This window comes from Lepisma saccharinum, chromosome 5 (genome assembly GCF_977018435.1).
Source record: "Lepisma saccharinum chromosome 5, izLepSacc3.1, whole genome shotgun sequence".
NCBI lineage: Eukaryota > Metazoa > Arthropoda > Insecta > Zygentoma > Lepismatidae > Lepisma > Lepisma saccharinum.
The window spans coordinates 9,186,332-9,208,009 of NC_139233.1; the positions used below are offsets into that span (position 1 = coordinate 9,186,332).

The 21,678-nt window shown below is 35.8% G+C and overlaps 1 protein-coding gene across 1 annotated transcript; it reads right to left on the minus strand.

Moving 5' to 3' along the window:
- Positions 1-365: 365 nt before the first annotated feature.
- On the minus strand, positions 366-18,972 carry LOC145988198 (uncharacterized). The gene is made up of 7 exons (XM_083123034.1): positions 18,832-18,972; positions 15,634-15,685; positions 10,012-10,047; positions 8,513-8,560; positions 5,366-5,449; positions 3,618-3,665; positions 366-564 (listed from the first exon to the last, which is right to left on the minus strand). The coding sequence occupies exons 1-7, from the start codon at positions 18,865-18,867 to the stop codon at positions 554-556; spliced, it is 315 nt and encodes a 104-aa protein (XP_082979160.1). The 5' UTR covers positions 18,868-18,972; the 3' UTR covers positions 366-553.
- Between the last annotated feature and the right edge of the window lie 2,706 nt (positions 18,973-21,678).

The following is a 21,678-nucleotide window of genomic DNA, read 5'->3' on the forward strand; positions in this document are numbered from 1 at the left end:
TCTTTCCAACCAGTGCCAATAATAATTGTATGGTAATTGGCCTTCGGTATGTATGTATGAGTATATATGAGACCTTGAAATTGGAATGCAGGTGCGACTACCTATATCGGGCAATGTCATCGCCGAGCAATGAAAAGTGAGATATTGGCTGTGAGGAAGTCGTGGCTGACCGAGGAGTTGCGTTTGAGGAATATTGGGAGAAGGTGCTGCCAGAGAGAGAGAGAGAGAGAGAGAGGGGGGGGGGTACAATAAGGCAGTTCAACTGTATGTATGTATGTTTGTGTATATGTTGTGTGTGCGTGTGTGTGTCGATATGTTGTGCGACTACACATTCATCATATTACTGTTTTAAAAATTTAGTGATATTTGCTGATTAAAATATTCATTTATTACTTTTCTACATTATTTTACAACTCAAAATTAAGAATAAAATGAATTTATCTTTGGAGTAGAATAATGTGATTCAGTCCTAAACCAGTATCATTTATTTTCACATTAGAACATCTTCAGCATCATGCAGAGTAGCAGAAGTGACCTCCACATCGCATCTGCACTATATGACATCTAAAATACAAAAATGTGTCCAGTGTTATGAAATATATATTATTATATGTACACATTACATATTCCAGTTTTAAACTCAAGAACTTTATTTGTGCCAAAATAAAATAAGATTTATAATTCTTATTGTGGTGATATTTGTATTCTTTATAAAAATAACTCTTCTAAAATTATCAACTATGATTTTAAAGTTTGAAGTTGAATTAAATATTTGATAAGTTGCTAAATGAGTGTGTATCTGTACGCAACTTCTAATGTCGCAATTATCTTTAATTAATACATCAATGTGATTAAAGTAAAACATTGTAACTGTGGTAAATATTAACTAGGTTATTTTTTCAAATATTTCCGGATTGAAATTTTAATTTTAGAACATTTTATTCGAATTGCATAAACGAAAAACCCATATCTGATGTTGTGTGATGCTTCTAATATTGTATTTTAAGGAATGTGTTCTATTAAATTGCAAGCAAATCCTAGAATCAGGAAATTATGAATTTATAAGTGAGTACTGCAATATCTTCATTTTGCATAAAATCCTATCTGAATTTAGATAGAAATGATCTCATTATCTAAAGAAATTATACTCAGTGTAAAGGCGAATTTTAGTCTAAGTCAGTGATGAAAACGGTTCACCCATATACGTGGGCGAATTAAAAAGTAAGTTACACCCAAGCCGTGTTCCTGTACTAAAAGAGATAAAATAATCACGTTTGGTGGCAACACTGTCCGGAATGTGTTCTCGCCATAAACAAAGCAGCCATGCTGCAGCTGCTTTGTGGACACGAAGGCATAATCAGAGTGAAATCAATCGCCAAATTGTCGAGGTGTATGGTGAGAATGCAATGTCGCACCCCATGATCAGGAAATGGTGCCAGATGTTCGAGGAGGAAAGAACAAACGTGAAAGACGAACAGTGTGTTGGGCAGCCTGCAACTGTGAACACTATCGACAAAACGGAGCGTGTGAATACAATCATCCTTGCCACCCGCCACGTGAAAATTAAAAGAGATTGCAAGTGAACTGAGCATATCCTATGATAGTGTGTGTATGCTGACTCATCACCAGTTGGGTGTATCGTAAACTGTGCTCTCACTGGGTGCCGCGAATTGTTAACCGATGAGCACAAAAGTCAACTCAATTGAAATTGGATGGAATGTTTACACACAAGAAATATATATAAAAAAAAAAACTGGTCACACGATCAAATAGTGCTTGGAATACTTTGGTGACTATGTCGAAAAAAAGTTAAATGTTCATACATTTTTGTACAATAATTATTTTCTTTCTAATGTGTTTTGTTTATTTTATACTTACAAACTTACTTTTTGATTGACCCTAATAGTAGTAAAACATGTAGTTTTAGATGATATTTTTATTGTTGAAGAAAATATTTATTTATTAGTACTTGCTAGCTGAACGAGTGTTTTGTAAAACAATAACAATAATTAAACAATACAAAGAATTACAAACATTGTGAAATACTATCAGATATTTAAAATACACTAATCTACCCAATATGATCGATCCATTTACTATGTCACCTGACATATTACTGGGAAAAAAATTACTCTCTCCAAATGTGTCATTTTCACTTAGTCTTATATTTGAAGGTTAATACATTTTTAAATATACAAAAACTCAATATGCTGACCAAGGCAGAATTTATTTTATTTTAAAACATAAACTGAACGTAACGTTTCAACCTTCTAGCAAGGTCTTCTTCAGACTATGTACCAAGTACGAATGAAACAAGGTACAAAATAGGAAGATACCATATACACAAAAATCACTCCCCTCCAGACACAAGATTTTTAGAAAGTTATTTATCTGGAACATTCCTTTCCAGGTGTTCCAGCAGGTTGCCTTCCCCTGCCAACTGTTGTTTCACCTGACAGGCGATTTATATAACATTTCCTTCCTTAAGTCGTAAGAGAGAGAGAGAGAGAAATGCGATATTTAAACACAGGACATGACATAGAGTGGGATGAGGCTAAGCAGATAAGAAAGGAAAACAGAGTACTAGTGAGAAAATGAAACAGGCCAAGGAAATAGAGAAGAAAGGGCAAGAAGACACAATGAACTGGAATGGGGGACTGAAGATAAACAAAGAATGGAAGAAGGTGTTAGAAAGGGTGGAAAGGACAAGAGCGAAGTAAGATAGAAGAAGAAAGAGGAATGAAGAAAGAAAGGATAAGGAAAAAGGGAAAAAGAGTGTGAGATAAAGAGTCCAACCACTTTCCAAATGAAAGGAAATGTTTATCTAAATCACCTGTCAGGTGAAACAACAGTTTTTTTCTTCTTTTCAGATATAGGTAGGTCTACCTGAACGACGAAGATCTGTTACCAATCCAGTCTGTTGTCTTAACCTTTTCTTCATCTTGGGATAACCTCATAAATAAAGACACTCTGACGGTAAAGGGCTGAAATAACCTCCCTGTATTAGCCCTGTCTTATCCATGCCTAAATAGAAACTTACTCAACTGACACTAGAGAAAGAGAGGAAAGTGGGGGGGGGGGGGGTGAATTTTTTTATCACTATAAAATTCAAGAAACCATTTCGTTATTGATTCACTGCTTCCTTTGTTGTTTATATTTAGGTGCAGACACCTAAATAATATAAATATTTCCATAAATACGGAAAACAATAACTAATTATTCACAGTCACTTTCATCAGTGCTTGTTGGAACACAAATTATAATATTTATGATTTTATGAACAAAAGTAATACAGGAACATTAGAAACACACCAGGAAACAATGTAATTGATTTTCAATATCTTAACAAATATGTCTGTCAGTAAAAAATCGAGGAAAATAAGATCTGGTAGGATAGGGTTAATGTTATCAAGGAGAACCTTGAAAAGTCACCAACTTCCAAATACTCGAACTTTTTAAGCACAAAATTTCAACACAGTCTCATCCTGCATGAGATGGGTTATCTTGACCAATGCTGAATTTCATAGTAATAAAATTCTAATTTCATTTGTAGTCATACATATCTTGAGAAAATAAGTCAAAGTATGCTGCTTTATATGATAGAAAGCGTTGCTTACCTTCCTCTAAAGCTCCATTCCTATGTCTCCTGTTCACAACGTTGTGTCCTAAAATGGAAGTTTTACAACAATTCATTATTATTATTATTTATTATTATTAAAGTAGGGTTACAATTAAGCTTACATTTTTTTACATTGATTCCGAACAACAAAAACAAATTCATAGAAATCTATCCCTGAAATAACCAGTTATTACAGATATTGAAACACCATCCACACAGATCGCATATTAATCTAGGATTTGATCCATGTTGTGAATGAGTGGAAAGGTGAGTGTTTCATACTATACAAATTCAAGGTGCTGGCATCGAAGGTGCCCACCAGTATGTTTTACATTGTTATTTTTGAGAATTAAAACAGGTAATCTTACAGCCTATAAAGTTCTTCGTTCCACCCAGTGTTAATAACAATACTTTGGTAATAGGACATTTATATATGTGTGTGTTGGGAGAAGGACATACATGATGCGAGACTACACGTTTATCATTAATATTACTGTTTCAAAAGTTGAGTGATATTTGCTGGTCAAAAATATTCATTTATTACTTTTATATATTATTGTACAACTCAAAATTAAGTAAAAAGTAAAAAAGTAAAGTGTTCCCCTGTGCTTAGCACCACGCCATGAAGGCGTATAGGGAGTGTGGGGGTAACGCCCCACACTTTCTTGATCCGGTCGTGAGTTGGGGTGATGTAATCAGCACCACGCCCCTGACCGCCTTTACCCCCCAGGTTTCCCCAGGTACCCATGTTTTTCGACGCTGGGTGGGCGCCGGGGCCGCTTCCAACGTTAGAAAAGTTCCCGGATTTGAATTAAGAGAATATTGAATTTATCTTTGGAGTAGAATAATGTGTCTCCTTCATAAACCAATATAATTAATTTTCACATTAGAATATCTTCAGCATCATGCAGAGTAACAGTAGTGACCTCCACATCGCATCTGCACTATTTCTTATCTAAAATACAAAATTGTGTCAAGTGTTGTTAAATCGTATCATTATTTCGAATTCAGCTTCGTTACGAAATATGCGTTCTTATGTACACATTACATATTCACATTCTAAATACAACATTATTCTAAATATTTTTCTGACAGAACAAAAGAAGATTATTATTGTGGTGGTACTCTTCTAAAATTTTCTACTATAATTGTAAAGTACTGAGTTGAATTAAACAGTTGATATATTCCTTAATAATTGTGTATCTGTTCACAACTTCTATGATGCCATTGTCTTTAATTAATACATCAATGTGGATAAAATAAATCATTGTAACATATATTGTGATAAATATTAACTAGGTTAGTGTTTTAAAATATTTTCGTATTTAAATTCCAATTGTAGAATAGTTTATTCGAATGACATAAACGCGAAACCCATGAAAACTCTTTTATGTATTGTATATATTGATGGAAAAAGTGTATATATCTGACGGTGTGTGATGTTTATAATAGTTTGTGGAGCCATTTTATTTTAAGGAATATATTCTATGAAAATGTAAACAAACTCTAGAATCGAGAATTTATGAACATATCAGTGAGTATTGTAATAACTACATATTGCGTAAAAATGTATCTGAATTTAGATAAAATTGATCTTATCATTTTAATTGATTTTGCTCAATGTGAAGGTGAATTTTAAACTAAGTAATTGATGAGAAAAGTTTACTCATATAATACTAAAGTACATAATTTTAGATGATACTTTTACAGCCAAAAAAAAAAATATATATATTAATTAATACTTACTGGTCCTAATATGCTGTTGTCTATGGGACCCAGATAACTGTCTATGTTCAGCTGATTGAGGGACGTCAATAACAATAACAATATCTACAAAGAATTATAAACATTGTGAAATACTATCAAATATTTAAGATAAACTAATCTACCCCATTTTAATCCATTTACTATGGAACATCATAAATTACTGGGAAAATAATTACTCTCTCCAAATGTGCTATTTTTACTTAGTCTTGTATTTAATGGTTTATAAAATTTTAAATTTTAAATATTCGCATGTTGCTTTCTGAAAAAACTACTGTATTCACTTTGAGTTACATCTAAAGCTGTATCGAAAGACCTGTAGATTCATATACGGTGGCTTATAATTACATTGATGTATCATTAACGTGAAACAGTTTTGAAGTAAAGTATTCGTGTATAACCTCAAGTTCAACTTTTCTGAATCTTAACTTTTGATGTTGATTTTGTTGGTGGTTGTAAGAAGCTTGAGCTACAATCTCAGGATTATCTTCTTGAGTGTAGATATAGGTCTACCTGAACAACGAAGATCCGTTACCAATCCTGTCTGTTGTTCAAACCTTTTGTTGAACTTGGAATTGCCTTGTAGATACAGAGGTAGGTTATTTGGGAAAACATTACACACATAAGTCACCATCATCTCTGTATTTGTGGCCATTACTCATTTCTAAATTTTGGGAAGAAATGTAGTAAATCCTTTAATGAATAAATAATATTCTCGTTAATAGAAGATAAATATAAATAATAAATATTAACCCAGCCTTATCCATGACTAACAACAAACTTACTTAACTGACAAGGGAGGGGGGGTGTAGGATTCCACACATTTGTATCACTAATGTTCAAAAAACCATTTCGTTATTGCATTTTTTTGTATAGAGTTGCAGCAGTGACGGCGATTATGGTTGCGAGGGGGCAGTTGGCCACCCACTTTTTGTCACTTTTGCTTCCGCCCTATGCTAAACATTATGCTCGAAGGGAAAGTAAACCGTCCTTGCCTCCCAGTGTTAGTACTTTGCTCCTCCAATTTTGGAACCCAATCGCCGCCACTGAGTTGCAGATACATAAAAACAATGGCGTAGGAAGGGGTGGGCGACTGCCCAGGGCGTCGCACATGACATGAAGGAGCCTCATATCCCATGGAGTTGATACGAAAAATGTAGTAAATGGAAGTGAGAAAAATGGATGGAAAAGGCATTTTTTTGTGGACAATAAAATTAAAACATTCTGTTTTAATCTGGCTTTACATTTGAATGAATTCGTCAAATCAGAGCGTAACATACAGGCGGGCGGGACCTTAAACCTAATGGAGCCCGAAAAAAGTAAACATTATTGTCCTATTTCACGATAACTTGCTTGGATATTTTTATCCACTTTTTTCGTTTCTTGAATGAAACGCGCTTTTTCCTGTCATTTTTCGTTCTCTTGAGCTTCCACTCCAAATTTTAATATGTTAACAATAAAACACCTCCAACTGCCACGAAGCAAGGTGTGAGGTATTTAAATGCTTGCGTTGTTTTCAGCCCAAGGAGGGAATGGATAATAATATTATCAGTTCTTCCTTCCTTCCTACAGCTTCAGATGTAGCGATCGTAATCCGTAAAGAGTACGAAGATGATTAATCCTCTGAATTTCCTGATCAAGTTCCAAGTTTCAAGAATGTTCTTAAATCTGAAATTACCTCAAGAACATTCACAAGTGCTTTGGCAAAGTTTCTTCTCCTTGACAACTCTACACTACCTTTCAGTTTTCTCTGTATCTTGTAGCGTTTTCCGTTTGTTTCTTACTCTTGAATTCAATTCAATTCAAATTTTTCTTTATTATAGGGCGAGGTCCAGCCTGTGGCTGTTCTCCCACCTAACCCTGTTTGACATTTACCTGGTGTACATAAACAACATCATAAACAGTAACAGTCACGACAGAAGAACTATCTTTATCAAAATGGAAGCTTACGAATAACTCCTGGAAGGTAGTGTAGATTGTGTAGAAGAGCTAATTAGTAGCTAGATATTTTGGTGCCCTAGACAGGATTGTGGCAGCCCACTTCACCCTGTTCTAACAAGCACCGATATTTTATGTGCGTCCTTAGATATTTTCTTCCTATGACATGGTTTGTGATATTTACATCCTACATATTTTGTAAAGAGGAAACAAAGAAAAACTCATTAAAAATAATAGTGGTTATATTTAAAGTTTCCTAGCTTGCATTTCTGATTTTTTTAAAAAAAAGTTAAGCATATTTAAGGATATTTCAGTTGACTTAGTGCCTGAAGTACATCTATAAAAACGTACTATTAATGCTACTTTGGGAAAGGAAAATTCCAGCAGCGTGTTGAAAGAGTATATTCTGCCAAGTGTAAATTTCTCCTTCGCATATTATTAAGTATAATTTTCTTCTGTAATTTGATTATTATTATTTAAATATGATAATTTGCTGACGTATTCTTGAATATTGTCTATCAATTCACATTGAGATTTCAAATTTAAAGAACGGATGGGGGTCTCCCAGTTTAATCTCGCCCAGGGCATCGCGATATGTTGCTACGCCACTGCACAAAAATTACAAAAAAATCCATAATTAACAGAAAACGCTAATTATTCACTCACTTGCATCAGTGCATGTCAGAACACAAATCCTTACCTTCATGACTTTTAGAACAAAGGTAATACAGGAACATTAGACACACCCTAGGGAAGAATAAAATTGATTCTATATTTTCTAATAAAAATGTTAACAGTTGAAAATCGAGAAAAACAAGACGGGTTGGGCTGGCAATCTACTGCTCCCTTTCTTCAAGTAAGATAGGGTTGTTATCGAAGAGAACGAAAAACCACCAACTTCCAAACGCTTGAACTTTTTAAACACAAAATTTGAAGTCAGTCTCATGCTGCATGAGATAGTACTAGGGTAATCTTGACCAATGCTGAACCTCATACGAACAAAATTCTAATTTCATTTGTATTCATTATATCTTGATGAAATTCTAATAAGCTAAGTTTCGCCTCTGCAAATAGTTCTGCTACATACAGTAATAAAGGCAATACTATATTTGCAGCAACCAAACTGCTTAATAATTGCTTGAGAAAATAAGTCAAAGTATGCTGCTTTATATGATAGAAAGCGCTGCTTACCGTCATTTGCAGGCATGTTCATATTTCCGATTCTCAAAGCACTGCGTCCTATAATGGAAAATTTACAACGTTTCAAGACTGAAAATTCCAAGAAATTTGTCCTTAGAATAACCACAGTTATTATATTGAAAGCAGGATCAACACCGATCACATATTCATCTAGGATTTGATCCATGTTATGAATGAAGGGAAAGGTGAGTTTCAATATATACCAATTCTAGTTGCCGGCATAGAAAGCACCCACCAGTATGTTCTACATTGTTATTTTTCGGAATGAAAAAAGTTTAAAGTGTGTAATCTTACAGCCAATAAAGTTCTTCTTTCCATCCTGTCCAAATAATAATTTATTGTAATAGGACGTATATGAATAATTGATTGATTAGTTCCTGTTTCAAGTCCACTTTATGCACAGCAAGGCAAATTGGGACTGGACCTACAGTTTAAAATGGGATCCGAACCACTGTGTGTCTCCTCCAGGTATCGAACCCGGGTTCCCTTGATTACAAGGCGGCGACGCAATAGGATGTTAATGAACTTATAGTATATTCATATATACATGTATGTATGTGTGTGTGTGTGTGTGTTTGTGTATATGTTGCGAAACTACACGCTTATCATATTAAAGTTTTTGAAAGTTGAGAGATATTTGCTGATCAAAAATATTCATTTACTACTTCTCTACATTATTGAACAAATCAAAATTAAGGAAAAAATGAATTTATCTTTTTCACATTAGAATATCTTCAGCATCATGCAGAGTAGCAGAAGTAGCACTATTTCCTATCAAAAATACGAAAATTTCTCAAGTGTTGTGAATTATGTATTATATATTATGTTACATATTCAAGTTTTAAACACAAAATTCCGAGTAATGCATTTCTGGAAGAATGAAACATAATTTATAATTATTATTGTGATGATATTTGTATAGTTTGCAACAATAACTCTTCTCATATTATTTACTATAATTGTATAGTGAATTAAATATTTAAATGTTCCTTAATTATTGTACGTATATGACGCAATTATATTTAATTAAAACATGAATGTGATTTAAATATAACATTCTAATATACGTATATTGTTGTAAATATTAACTAGGTTAGCTTTTTAAAATACTACCGGATAAAAATATTAATTTATTATAATCTAATAAGCTCGAAACGCATGAAAACGCTTTAAAATATTGTATTTATTTTCTTGAGCCATTTTATTTTAAGGAATATATTCCATTAAATTGCAAACAAACCATAGAATCGAGAATTTATCAATATCTCAGTGAGTACTGTAATATCTTCATATTGCATAAAATTGTATCGGAATTTAGATAAAAATGATCTGATTATCTAAAGTAATTTTGCTTGGTGTGAATGTTGATTTCTAATCAAAGTCATCGATGAAAACAATTCACACATGTAGTGGTAAAATATATAATTTTAGATGATACTTTTACAGTTAAGGAAAATTAATATCTACATAATAGTACTTATTGGACTCACCGTCTTTCCCCTTGTTTTGAATATCAATGTCAATATCTACAAAGAATTGAAAAACATTGTAAAATACTATGAGATATTTAAGATAAGCTAATCTACCCAATACACTCGATTCACTATGTTACCTGAGTCTGCTGTATTCACATTGACTTACAAGCAAAGCTACATCGAAGGAACTGTAGATTTATATACAGAGTGGGCGAAAAGTTCCTACCCCCTGCTAAACAGTTGGAGGGCTGCACACAGATGTTTTGGGTCCTTAATTATGTAAGCATTGTTTTATGTGTATTGCATAATAAAAGCAATTTGTAATTTGGAATACCTAACAGTTGATTTATTACTTTGTCCTAATACACCTGTGTAACAGTGAGTAGGGACTTCTCGCGTATCCTACAGTCCAGCAGAATTAACTTTTGAGAAATGGCCGTTCTGTGAGTGGTGGAACTGCGCTCGAATTGGCTACAGCGGGGGACTTCCCGCTGTAGCGGGCCAACGGAAACTCTAGAGTAGCATCTGTAGAGTTTCCATTGGCCCGTTACAGCGGGAAGTCCCCCGCTCTAGCCAATTCGAGCGCAGTTGCATCACTCACAGAGCAGCCATTTCTCAAAAGTTAATTCTGCTGGACTGTAGTTAAGGGATGCAAGAGGTACCTAATTGTACCTAAATCACTGAACACAATCAATATTCATTTTAACATCTTCAAGACTGAGGTTGAAACTGGGTGAATTAGGATAAGTGGTCTTACTCCTGCCTCGACTCATAACGCAAATGGTAGTAGCTTCGTCTCCAAGATGTTCCTCCTCTCGCCGTTCAAGCAAAAATGTCCCTTCTCCTATTCTCTCCAGACTTCTATTATCCTTCTCCCATGCAATGACATTTCATGTTTCATTTACCTTTGCTCGAGAGCTCTCGAATATTTCCACTGACAGGAATGTCTTACTCCTAATTTATTGGTCATTTCCGTCCCGAGTCCTGAATGACAACATGTTACGTTGCACTGCCCTCTAGGAAAAAAATCCCAAATTGAAATTTGTTATTAAAGGTGCCGACCCCAATAAACGTGAAGGATTCATTTATTACCCAAAAAATACCATATAAGAGAAAATCAAAACGTCAAACACCAAATAGAAATAAAATTTTGACAAAAATTGGTACAGAAAGGCTCTGACGCAGAGCAAAAGACTGCCGTCAGTTCTGGATTAGCATACTCAAATTGCTCACACGGCTGCGGACTAAGTCAGGTTGGACTGTCTGTAGAAAGTTCAGCTAACCGTGAAGTATAGAGTTTGTTATGATTACACCCACACGTAAACACACCATTACGCTTAGGATGATGACCCCAGCGAAGCACGGCGCACATCCAGGAAGCAACTGTGCTTCAGGAAGAACATATTTCCTTCGCTCTGCCAATTGAGAAGTGCATTGTAAAATGCGCGTGGTTGCCGAGTAAGTAAGCTCGAAGCACATTTATATACAGGGTGTCTCATAAGTAATAGCGCAAACTGACACAGGTGAAAGTACACGATAATAGAAGCAAAAAAGTCTCGGTAAACATGGGTCTGCAAACGAGCCGTTTTCGAGATAATCGCGAATGTGTGATTACAAGCCGCCATTGACTTCATTGTTTGTAAACGTCGCCCTAGTTGGTAAAAATGATAATAATCTGTGCGAATGTGTGGTTACGAGCCGCCATTGATTGCATTTTGTAAACACCGAGTGCTTTACTCCTTGCACGGTCCGAGGTTTGCTCTTTGTTTACAAAACAGAACACTTCCGAGAGTTGGCGTTGTAATCAAACAGAACATTTCTCAGAGGTGGTGTTGTAATCAAACAGGATGGATACAATCAGTGCAGAGAATTAATTGTACATGTTTGTGACTAATTCCGAAATTATCCGGGGTTGTTCGAAATAATTCGATACTCAATGCGGAATCGCGTGCAGTGTTGCATCCAGATGAAAGGACGACACTTTGAACAACTCCTTTAGCAGGTACGAGTGTTCAGTAATTGTAACGTAGAACATACGTATGTAATAGTAAAGTACTGCTGTATTCCTTGTTAAAGTAAGTAGAGTTTGGATTACATTTCAACGAAATATCCAACTGGCAAAGACGAGTTCCTGAGATGAAACTCTTTTCATTAGAATTCCCATAGTTCTTGAGTTGGGAAATCCTGAATGGGGAATAATTCGCTGCAGCTTACTCAGTCTACTGATTAAAATGGCACTGGCAATTAGTACGAGATATTCTAGATGAGCTTTTCAAAGACTGTTTCTAACTTTCTCATTACACTTCTAGAACTTGCAGCACAATTTACTGTAGCCTACTCCACCCAGTGATGAATTCAGATGGCGACCCGGGAGGGAAAGTCCTCCTGGAAATGTGAAAGTCAGCAATATAAGCCTCTCTTGTTGCAATGAATTTCCACATCTTGCAGCTATTTTATCGTTTAGTCAGTCAACAGTTTGCTGTGGAATGGTGGTGGCGTGCTTTTGTGCAGTCTTATCGAAATTTACACTTAACTTCATTGCATATCAGAGATAGGCGCAATTTTTTTAAAAAAATATTAGTTTTGGTTTTACAATTTGATGTCTATGACATTCCTCCATGTGAAGTTTGACATTGAAATCACTGGATAGTGACTCGATTCAACACTGATTCTACCATTACATTTTACTGCATTCTACGATTACAGTTGCGTGCACAATAAATAAGTTTCTAAAAACTACATTAAAATTACATTAATTGCGTTAATTATGAAGTGACATTGCACTTTAAAAACAGTCATGGTCATTATGTTTTACTGTAGTTGTAAAGGTGTGGGAATTGATGGCATTAGAAAGAGAGGTCTACAAGAAACCCGGAAGAAACCCGTCCACAAGGAGACGCGCCTACAATAATATGTTACAAGCACGTCAAGCGAAGTGTTCGACATAACGCAAGGGAGCTTCCCTGAACAAGAAGCCACAGGCCTCGATGTCTTCCAAGTCTTTACCCGGGTACTGAGAAGTCACGTGAGATATGATGTAGTTACTGCCCTCAGACGCGAGCACCACAATCAGTGTTGCCAACGCATATTATATTTCACTATGCATGGAGACTTTTGAATTTATGCTGGTTGAAGGTGCATTGAGGTTGTATAACTGTTAGATTTTGTAACTTCTCAAATTAGTATCATTATTATGTCAAACCGACTACCACATATTTTCCAAATTTGTTTTGAAGGTCTTCAAATAAAGTTGTGTATTTCTTCGTTTTATGTCACTTTTCTGGTCTTCAAATCGTAAATCTTCTCTCGGTTTCAGCTTTCCGTCGATAGTTTGGTCAAATGTGCAAATACCATTACCTGCTATTTGCACCCGTCTGAAAATGCAAGCTAACAAATATATTGTGCATCGTGTTACTATCAATGTGGTCTGTAGAACTAGATAACTCCCAACAATGTGAGCGAACGCCGATTGCACCAACAAATTAAATCAATCATAACTCCTTTAAAATTGTCTTTTTCAGTGCAAGATATGAAAATTCTGTAAGAAAGGTTTTTGTTTCGTTTTCAATTCTGAACAAAATATGTCTCTATACAAAATTGTCAGAAACCAATTTTAAAGGAGTTATGATTGATTTAATTTGTAGGTGCATGGTGAAGCAGCAGCCATCTTGAATTTATGGGCCCCTAGAAAACTTTGGCCCGGTATGCTAGATGTCTACCCAAGATTTCTTCCTTTCTTTAGGCATGACCTAACAGTATCAGAAGAGAAAACTCGTTCACATCAAAATTTCTGAAGGTCTTATGACCAGGATCTGGCAATATAAAATAATTTCTTAGAATCCTTGCAGAAAAGGGTAAGGAATTCTTTGACTGGATATATCTCCATAACGGTGCAAGATATAATAAAAAACTTTAAGAATATTTTTTGTTTTGCTTTCAATTGTGAATAACATACGAGTATGTCTCTACGCAAAATTATGAAAAAACAATTTTACAGGAGTTATGGTTGATTTCTTTTGCTGTTGCGTAAAGCGGAGACCATTTTGAATTCATGTGCCTCTAGAAATCTTGGTGGACATCTAGCATACTGGCCCCAAGATTTTTTTCTTTCTTTAGTCATGCCCTAACAGGATCAAAAGTGAAAACTCGTTCACCTCAAAATTTGTGCGGGTCTTATGGCCAGGGACAGGATTAGTAAGGGGGTTTATTAAAGACAACGTTTGTGCACTACCAATGCCAACTTCCATCCAGCAACTTCTTGATCGGATAATGCTTGCAGTGCAGTACATTACAATGGACATGTTACACCGTGTCTGGAAAGAGTTTGATTGCCGCGTTGATGCGTGTCGTGTGACCAGGGGAACCCACATTGAAGGATTGTAATTTTAACTCACTTATCAAAAACTGGGACAGTTTCAGCATATAACAGTGTTTGCTGCAACCACGTAAGTTGAAACATAAAACAAAAGACGCTATCTTTGTGCCGTTGAGGGGATAATAACACTAAGCAAGTCACGAAAAGTATAACTTTTCAAAAACGGCGGCGGGATATCTTTAACAACAATTTCGGATATTGAATAGGCAAAATTACACCAGAGAAAAAAATATCTATAGCAACAGTTTTCGAAGTTCATTGAAAAATAGTTTAACTGATTGATTGATTTGGTGTTTGAAGTCCACTTCATGCACAGTAAGGCTAATCGTAACTGGACTTACAGTTTAAAGTGAGATCCAAACCACAATGTGCCTCCAGCAGGTATCGAACCCGGGACTCCTTGATTACAGGGCGACGACGCTACCAATGTGCGATCGGGGAACCCCCCTCTAAAATAGTATAATGTAGAACAACTACCAGTCACACAATATTCCAAAATATTTACGATGGCACTTTTTGCGAGAATGGGTTCGCACTATTTTACAGGTGTCAGCAGTGGCGGTGATTAGGAGGGGGGCCAGGGTGTTCAGTTGCCCCCTTTTTTCCACTTTTTCCCACGCCCCATGCTAACCTTGTGTAGCAAGGAAAATTAAACTCTCCTTGCCCCTCCCCCCTCCCTCAGTTCTTGCAACTTGCGCCATAGTTTTGGAACCTAACCGTCGCCACTAGGTGTAAAGGATACAAATATTTTCTAGCATGGAACAAATCTCTGCGTATTCAAATTAAGAAACGTGATGATCATTTAAAGTGCTCCTTGTACAGTTTATAATCTAAAAGTGGGCAACAATGACTCCATGACTCGTGTATCTGGAGACTATGCAACACCGGAATGAGCGTTCGATGCAGATAAGCAAGGTGGGTATAGCAGGCAAGTTAGTTACCAGTGGGCTTTCGATGCTTGACGGTTCAAATCCCAGAAGTACAGTTCTTACTCGCTGGCTCGCCAGTCACGCAGACGTAGTAACCAAATCTGGCCGATGTGCAGCGCTCTGATTAGAAACGCATTACTTCTATCACATTTTTACAGTGTAGGCTATACTAACTTCATTTCAATAAACTTACCAAAATTAATAGATGTGTAATATTTACATAATCGATAACATTCAAGAGTACTAATTTGTTAAATGATTTTTAACAAGTTGAAATATACACGAATTATCAGCAATTACAACTATGAAAATAATAAGAGTCGTTTCACTAACTTCCTCCAACTTGTGCTTCAACATAGAAATGGCTTAGTCCAATCATGAAAACCTAAAATAGAGAAAATAGTAAAACGTTTACCTTTCACAAAACATTATCATAAGGAGTTAATTTATTCAGTTGTTTGTATGGCTATGAATGAAGTACAAGATATTTATGAAATTGTTATAGGTATTGTAAGATAGATGATCAGTAGCTTACGATACCTATTGTATCTTATTGCAAGGCCGGTGAAGGGACGATTTACATGCAAAACCATTATTGGTAGGTCATGGATCGCAACATCAATATCATAGTCGCAAATATGTTAAATTGGCTGCAAATTGGCACTGTTTGAAAGTGTGTGCACAGACAAAATATATTGAGATAAGGTTTTGACTGTGGTGCTGATATAGTGCTGCTCTCCATGATAATCTCGCATGTAAATATACTATGCACGGGCCTTGTTAAGAGGTTGTACCGGTCTGGGAGACAAAAGTGTAATGTAATTTGAGAAATTTGATTCATATTTTTCTAGTCATGGCAATATAAGGATGTATTAGAGGAAGGTTGCGGAAATTGGACCGTTGCCAAAGTTGGACCGCATTTGTTTTTGCTTATAGACTAACATTTGAAACAGGTGATTTGGCACTACTGGTTGGCTACAGTGCAGTGTGCACATGACTCAGCAGTCAGTCAACTAGAGACGTTCGACTAAGTACGAGTGCTGCTATTGTGTTTCCATTGTTCGTGTTGCAATTATTCTGCTTCGGATCTTAAGCTGGTGTGTAGAGTAAGGGTAAGTAATCAAATGGCAGGTATAAAAGTGTAATTCATTAACTACTTACTATATGTCGTAACACTAGGGTTCAGTTGCGTATGTTCGTGTAGCGTCATATTTTTATTTACGGGGAATAGTTTCCTACGTTGGACCACCAGATGTTTCCCAAATGGGACCGGTCCATTTTAGGAGACGTTAGGTAAGGAAAGGTAATTCTTGTTAAATTTCGACAGGAAGTAATTGCAGGACTGTCTCTATAGGCATCAAGGATGTTGAGAAATGGGGAGAAAATAATTTGCAGATGGCTAGGGCTGCTTACAGAAACGGTGACTATGAACTCTATGAGTGTGCTCGCGTTTATAGGTATATAGTGTGGCCAATGCTGCAATAAAGAAACACTGACAGTAAAAATATGTTTTCGAACACAATAAAGTGCTTTGGTAGGCAAACAACCTTTACTGTGAAAATGAAAAGAAATATCGTCTACCAAATTCTGTTATTTGAGGAAATGTTTTCCGGTTTCACAATCAAAGATGCTCGTAAGCTAGCCTTTGATATTGCAGAAAAGTACGAATTAGCCCACGGCTTTAACAAACCGGGAAGAATTGTCGGTAAAAAGTGATTTTTTTCTACAACGTGAAACCCAGCATTAGTAAGTATTTGTGTACAGACTGCAAGTAAACTGTTTTATGCTTATTGTTTCTAAGTGCTGATGTCTTGTTTTACTCTTTCAAAATCAGTTGTGTTCATTAAAAGTTCAAAGTGATTTTTTACATATGTTTATATTTTGTTTTTTACATTGAGGACCGTCTATCAAGTAGAGAAGTAGAGAGGGCGATGCTGTTTACAGTGACATTTTCTGGCAGTGTAGTTGCCGATGTATTTTATTTAGTTTTAAATTTTAACTTAGGTAAATAGCTGCTTTTTTAACAAAAATATGGTAATATAAATACATCAGTGAAAAACAGTACATACAAATATTTTTCCTTTTAAAATTGGGTTTTTCCTTATGTTACATTGCATTAAATGGTATTGTGTAGATCGTTTCATATTTCCTATTATTCAGTAAATACGTTAGAGTATAATGAAAATTGTTGTATTAAAAATTTTGTTTTAGGCAAAAACACTTATTAATAATAACACAATAACACTCATTAATACAGAAAATAATTAAGGACCAAACTGGTCCAATTTAGGCAACATTCCCCTACATTCTTCAGATTTACAGATTACACTTCACTGGTCGATAAAATATGAAAATTTTATCTATTTTATATATTTATCATTCCTCGAGTTTGAATTAATGTGTAAATTCCATCAGGAGAATTTTAATATATCAGGTTTTCAATCAAACGATTCTCATAATAATTATCAATAACCGTTTATAAGTTGAGAAGTGAGATGGAATGTCTGATATGAAAATAATATTGTTGTTATTTCATGAATATTGGTACCACCATTTTATCAACAAATATTATTTGTATGTTTTAATTAATACAAATTAATAAGTAATTTTGAAAAATCGTCCTCTTGAGAATGTAAATGTTCTATGTCCAATTTTTCATTTTTTTCAGAAGAGTCCTTTAAAGTTTGACATGATATATTTATTGAATCTTTTTCACTATTGTGATGAAAATTTGTATCGTTGCAAAGGGTGATATGTTGAAGCGTCCCTAAATAAAAGTAGTTATTTCGTTAGGTACTTATGCTGTAATTAATTATTGAAACTTCATATTGAAAAATTACACGCAACACTAGCTTTGATTTCAATGTTCCAGCGTTATATCTACCAGAGGTAACACTGTATTCTGGATACGAGATGGAGATGAAAGAATTTCATTATACATTTGTCATTTGGTAACACATTAAAATAAAATAAAAATATTATTAGAAATCAATCAACTACTTTGAATCCACTATTATTCAAAAATGTTTGACAACAAAAGTAAGAACCGAAGAGCAATCACCTTTCAGAAGTGACTGAGGTTAGAATGCAAGTGGTTTATCTCATACCCTGATGGCGCTTGTGGTTGGTGAGGAAATTATCATAAGTTCCATTAGCTGTTGGAGTTTGCATTGTCGTACCTGCTCACAAATTCTGCACATGGATCGAAGAGACTTCCAATATATCAACTTTGCTTGCACGTAGACATCAGACGTCAGCGGAGATGAAACAATTACATCCTAAATAGACCACAGACAAAATATCTCGATTTGTTTCAATTTGGAGATAGAACATTTGCATTCTCAATGGGCGAAATATAAATCAGACCCGGTCAACAAGTCTTATTTGAAAAAGGAATCTTGGTGGGTCGGAAATACAATATTAACCCAAGATTATGTTAATTCTAACAGTGCAATATGAATAGATGCTATCACAATATCCCTTCCTCTTACTAAGCAATTGACCAAGAATCATTATCAGTCAATACTTTACCGTCAGAATCAAGAAGGAAACCATTAACTTCGACATGATGATGGTCCTGTAACTCAGCACCAGTCTGCAACAATCTTCAGTAGAACGTGTTTGATATACGCCTCGTTGTTATTATATACGCGCAGGATAATTTCGCTGTATTTAGTTCCAGCTGTTTGTTTTATAGCATGCAAAATTACAATATTTATTCTATGTAAATTTTTAAAAAAATAAAGTTCACGGTTTGTTTCTAACTAGATTAGGTTCTCAATATTCGTTAATTTATCGAACTGGTCCCAAAAGTTCATGTTCATTTGCAACAGATAAAATGTATAAAGTTCGCAAATCTGAGCAATTGTGTGTGTTCGTGTTATGATTCGTTCATTAAGACGCTTGTTAAGTATACCTTGATACAGTGGAGGCGATAAATTTCCAAATCTGGCGGAGCATGGTGTCAAAGGAGAGGCAGGGCAGGGCCAGGAAAGTAAACTTTAGCATAGGTCGAGGGCAAAAGTGGCAAAAAGAGGGGATGCCACTACCCGCCACTTCCCCTCATTGCCGCCACTGTCTTGATAAATACATTTTCAATGTATTGAATTTCTAAACCATGCTTTTATTTTAATTATTATAATATTAGCTTTTGATAATAACAGCTGTTGCTCCTCTCCTCTTAGGTCACTCGTCCATCTTTATAACTTATCTCCTCTGCGCAGTGCCTTGTGGGAACAAAAGTATTCCGACAAGTACGGTAGCGAGTATCGTCTGAGACGAAAACTAGCAGGTGAGCAATTACCACACAACTAGTCGAAGTCCAACTGGAAAATCCAGCAGGGAATCTAGCTTTGTGTGATTCAGACATTGGTTTCGTTTCTATATCTTAACATGTAGTCAAGATAAACACTTGAAAACACCAGCAGACATTGAATTGCTCGCTACATAATGAAAAAATCACTTGTCGTGTGCTATTTTGAAATACTTCGAGCAATTTTGATCAAATATAATACCAGAAAACTTCTGAAGTTTAGACATAGGTGGCTGTTTTCTGGCTTGGACTGACTGAGGAGCATCCTAACCTAGTGAAGAAAACAATGGACGCGCACCTTTGCCCTTTTCAACTTCATATTTGTGCGAGCAGGCCTTCTCTGTTATGCTGTTATGGCGACAATGAAAACAAAAGCAAGAAATAGACTGCATAACCTTGAGGATGATATCCGTGTTTTGTTGCTTGATATAAATCATTTGTGCTATAAGCATCAATCGCAAGTCTCATATTAATAAAACAAAACCCTTTTCAGTGATATCCAATGTACTAAATTGTATTCTATTCTGATGTTTGTTCCTTTTATTATCTTTCAATTAATGAATAACGTTGGTACTGGAGTTAATAATTATTTGATAATAAATCTAACTTGCTTCTCATAACATAGGGTAAGGACGGGGCAAACGAACACCTAAGGATATATTGCAAAATAACTATCAAACTGTTTATTGAAAAATTACAATTATGGTCGATATGGAAAGTGTTAACATTGAGTTAACAAATAGTACAATGTATAATTCAAAATAATGAACGTTGGCCTCCAAATTGTTAAATGAATCAGTGTGTGTAGCAGTGTCCGTTTGCCCCACCATCGCGGGGCAAACGGACATGTGAGAGGGGCAAATGAACACTAGCTCATTTATTAAATGTCATCACTCTCACAAGAAGAACACACAAAGTATGGGTCATTTCCATTCGCAACGCACTTTACGTAGAACCAGACAGAACACACTAAGCACTGCACCCAGTGTTGACCCCGCTTGTACACACCGTTGCATACACGGCACACATCTTTTGCGGTGCGAATAACATGCTTTGCCTTTCTTGTTGTTTGATTTGCTAAAGTCAGTTTTTTCTCTTTGAGACGAGCGATGAAAGAAGGATCCGTTTTTCGTTTCCTGTTCGAGGTCCCAGAAGTTGATGGCAAGGAGTTGAGTTCTTGAAAACTCCCTCTGTCGCTAAAGGTTCTGGTGATCGCTGAACTTGACCATTCACTTCATGGACAGTTCCAGGAATAAATGCGTGCTCAGGCAGGCGTTGTGGATTAAATGGATGTATCCCACACGCATGAAACCCATTTACTGCATTCCTCACTGTGGCCGCACGATTCCAAGCCTCTGCAAAAATGCCACCAAAGGCCACTTTATTGATACCTTTCTCCGGATTTCTTCGCACGTAAACTCTACAGCCGTCGTTGTAAAATGTTTTAAGTGGCCCAAAGAACGAAATGTAGAGCGGCTGAAGTTTTTGTGTGCTGTGTGGAGGTAAACACAGAAGGTACACGTTATTGGCTAATGCCTTCTCCAGAGTTGGTGGATCTGAACAACGCGATCCGTGTCCATTAAGAATGAGCAAACATTCAGGGTCAGGGGGTTTGACACTAATAAAATGGTCCATAAAAAGAGCAAATTCTTCCCATTGCATGTAGCCACTATCCGAAAGAACTATTTTCGTCCCAGGAGATTTCATAGTTCTTATTAAATCTATGACCCTTCATGATAACATGATACTGGCCAGTTGCAGATACACATGCCATAGCACTGACTGTTTCTCCCCTTTCACAATTCGTTTGGTTCACGACTTCTCTTTTGTCCCGCATTGATATGACTCGTTTTGGTTTGTAGATCAGTTGCAAGCCTGTCTCGCCACAGCTGTATATGTTGGCAGGTTTGTCCCACATATTGTGTTCGTCTAGTAACTTTGATAAATTTATTGTAAAAGATGTTAACACTTGCCTTAGATAGTCATTTAGAGCGAGCCTCTGCAACACGCAAGCTGAGTTCCTTGTGACGAGCTAAAAATCCTTGTATCCAGTCCTTCCCTGCCAT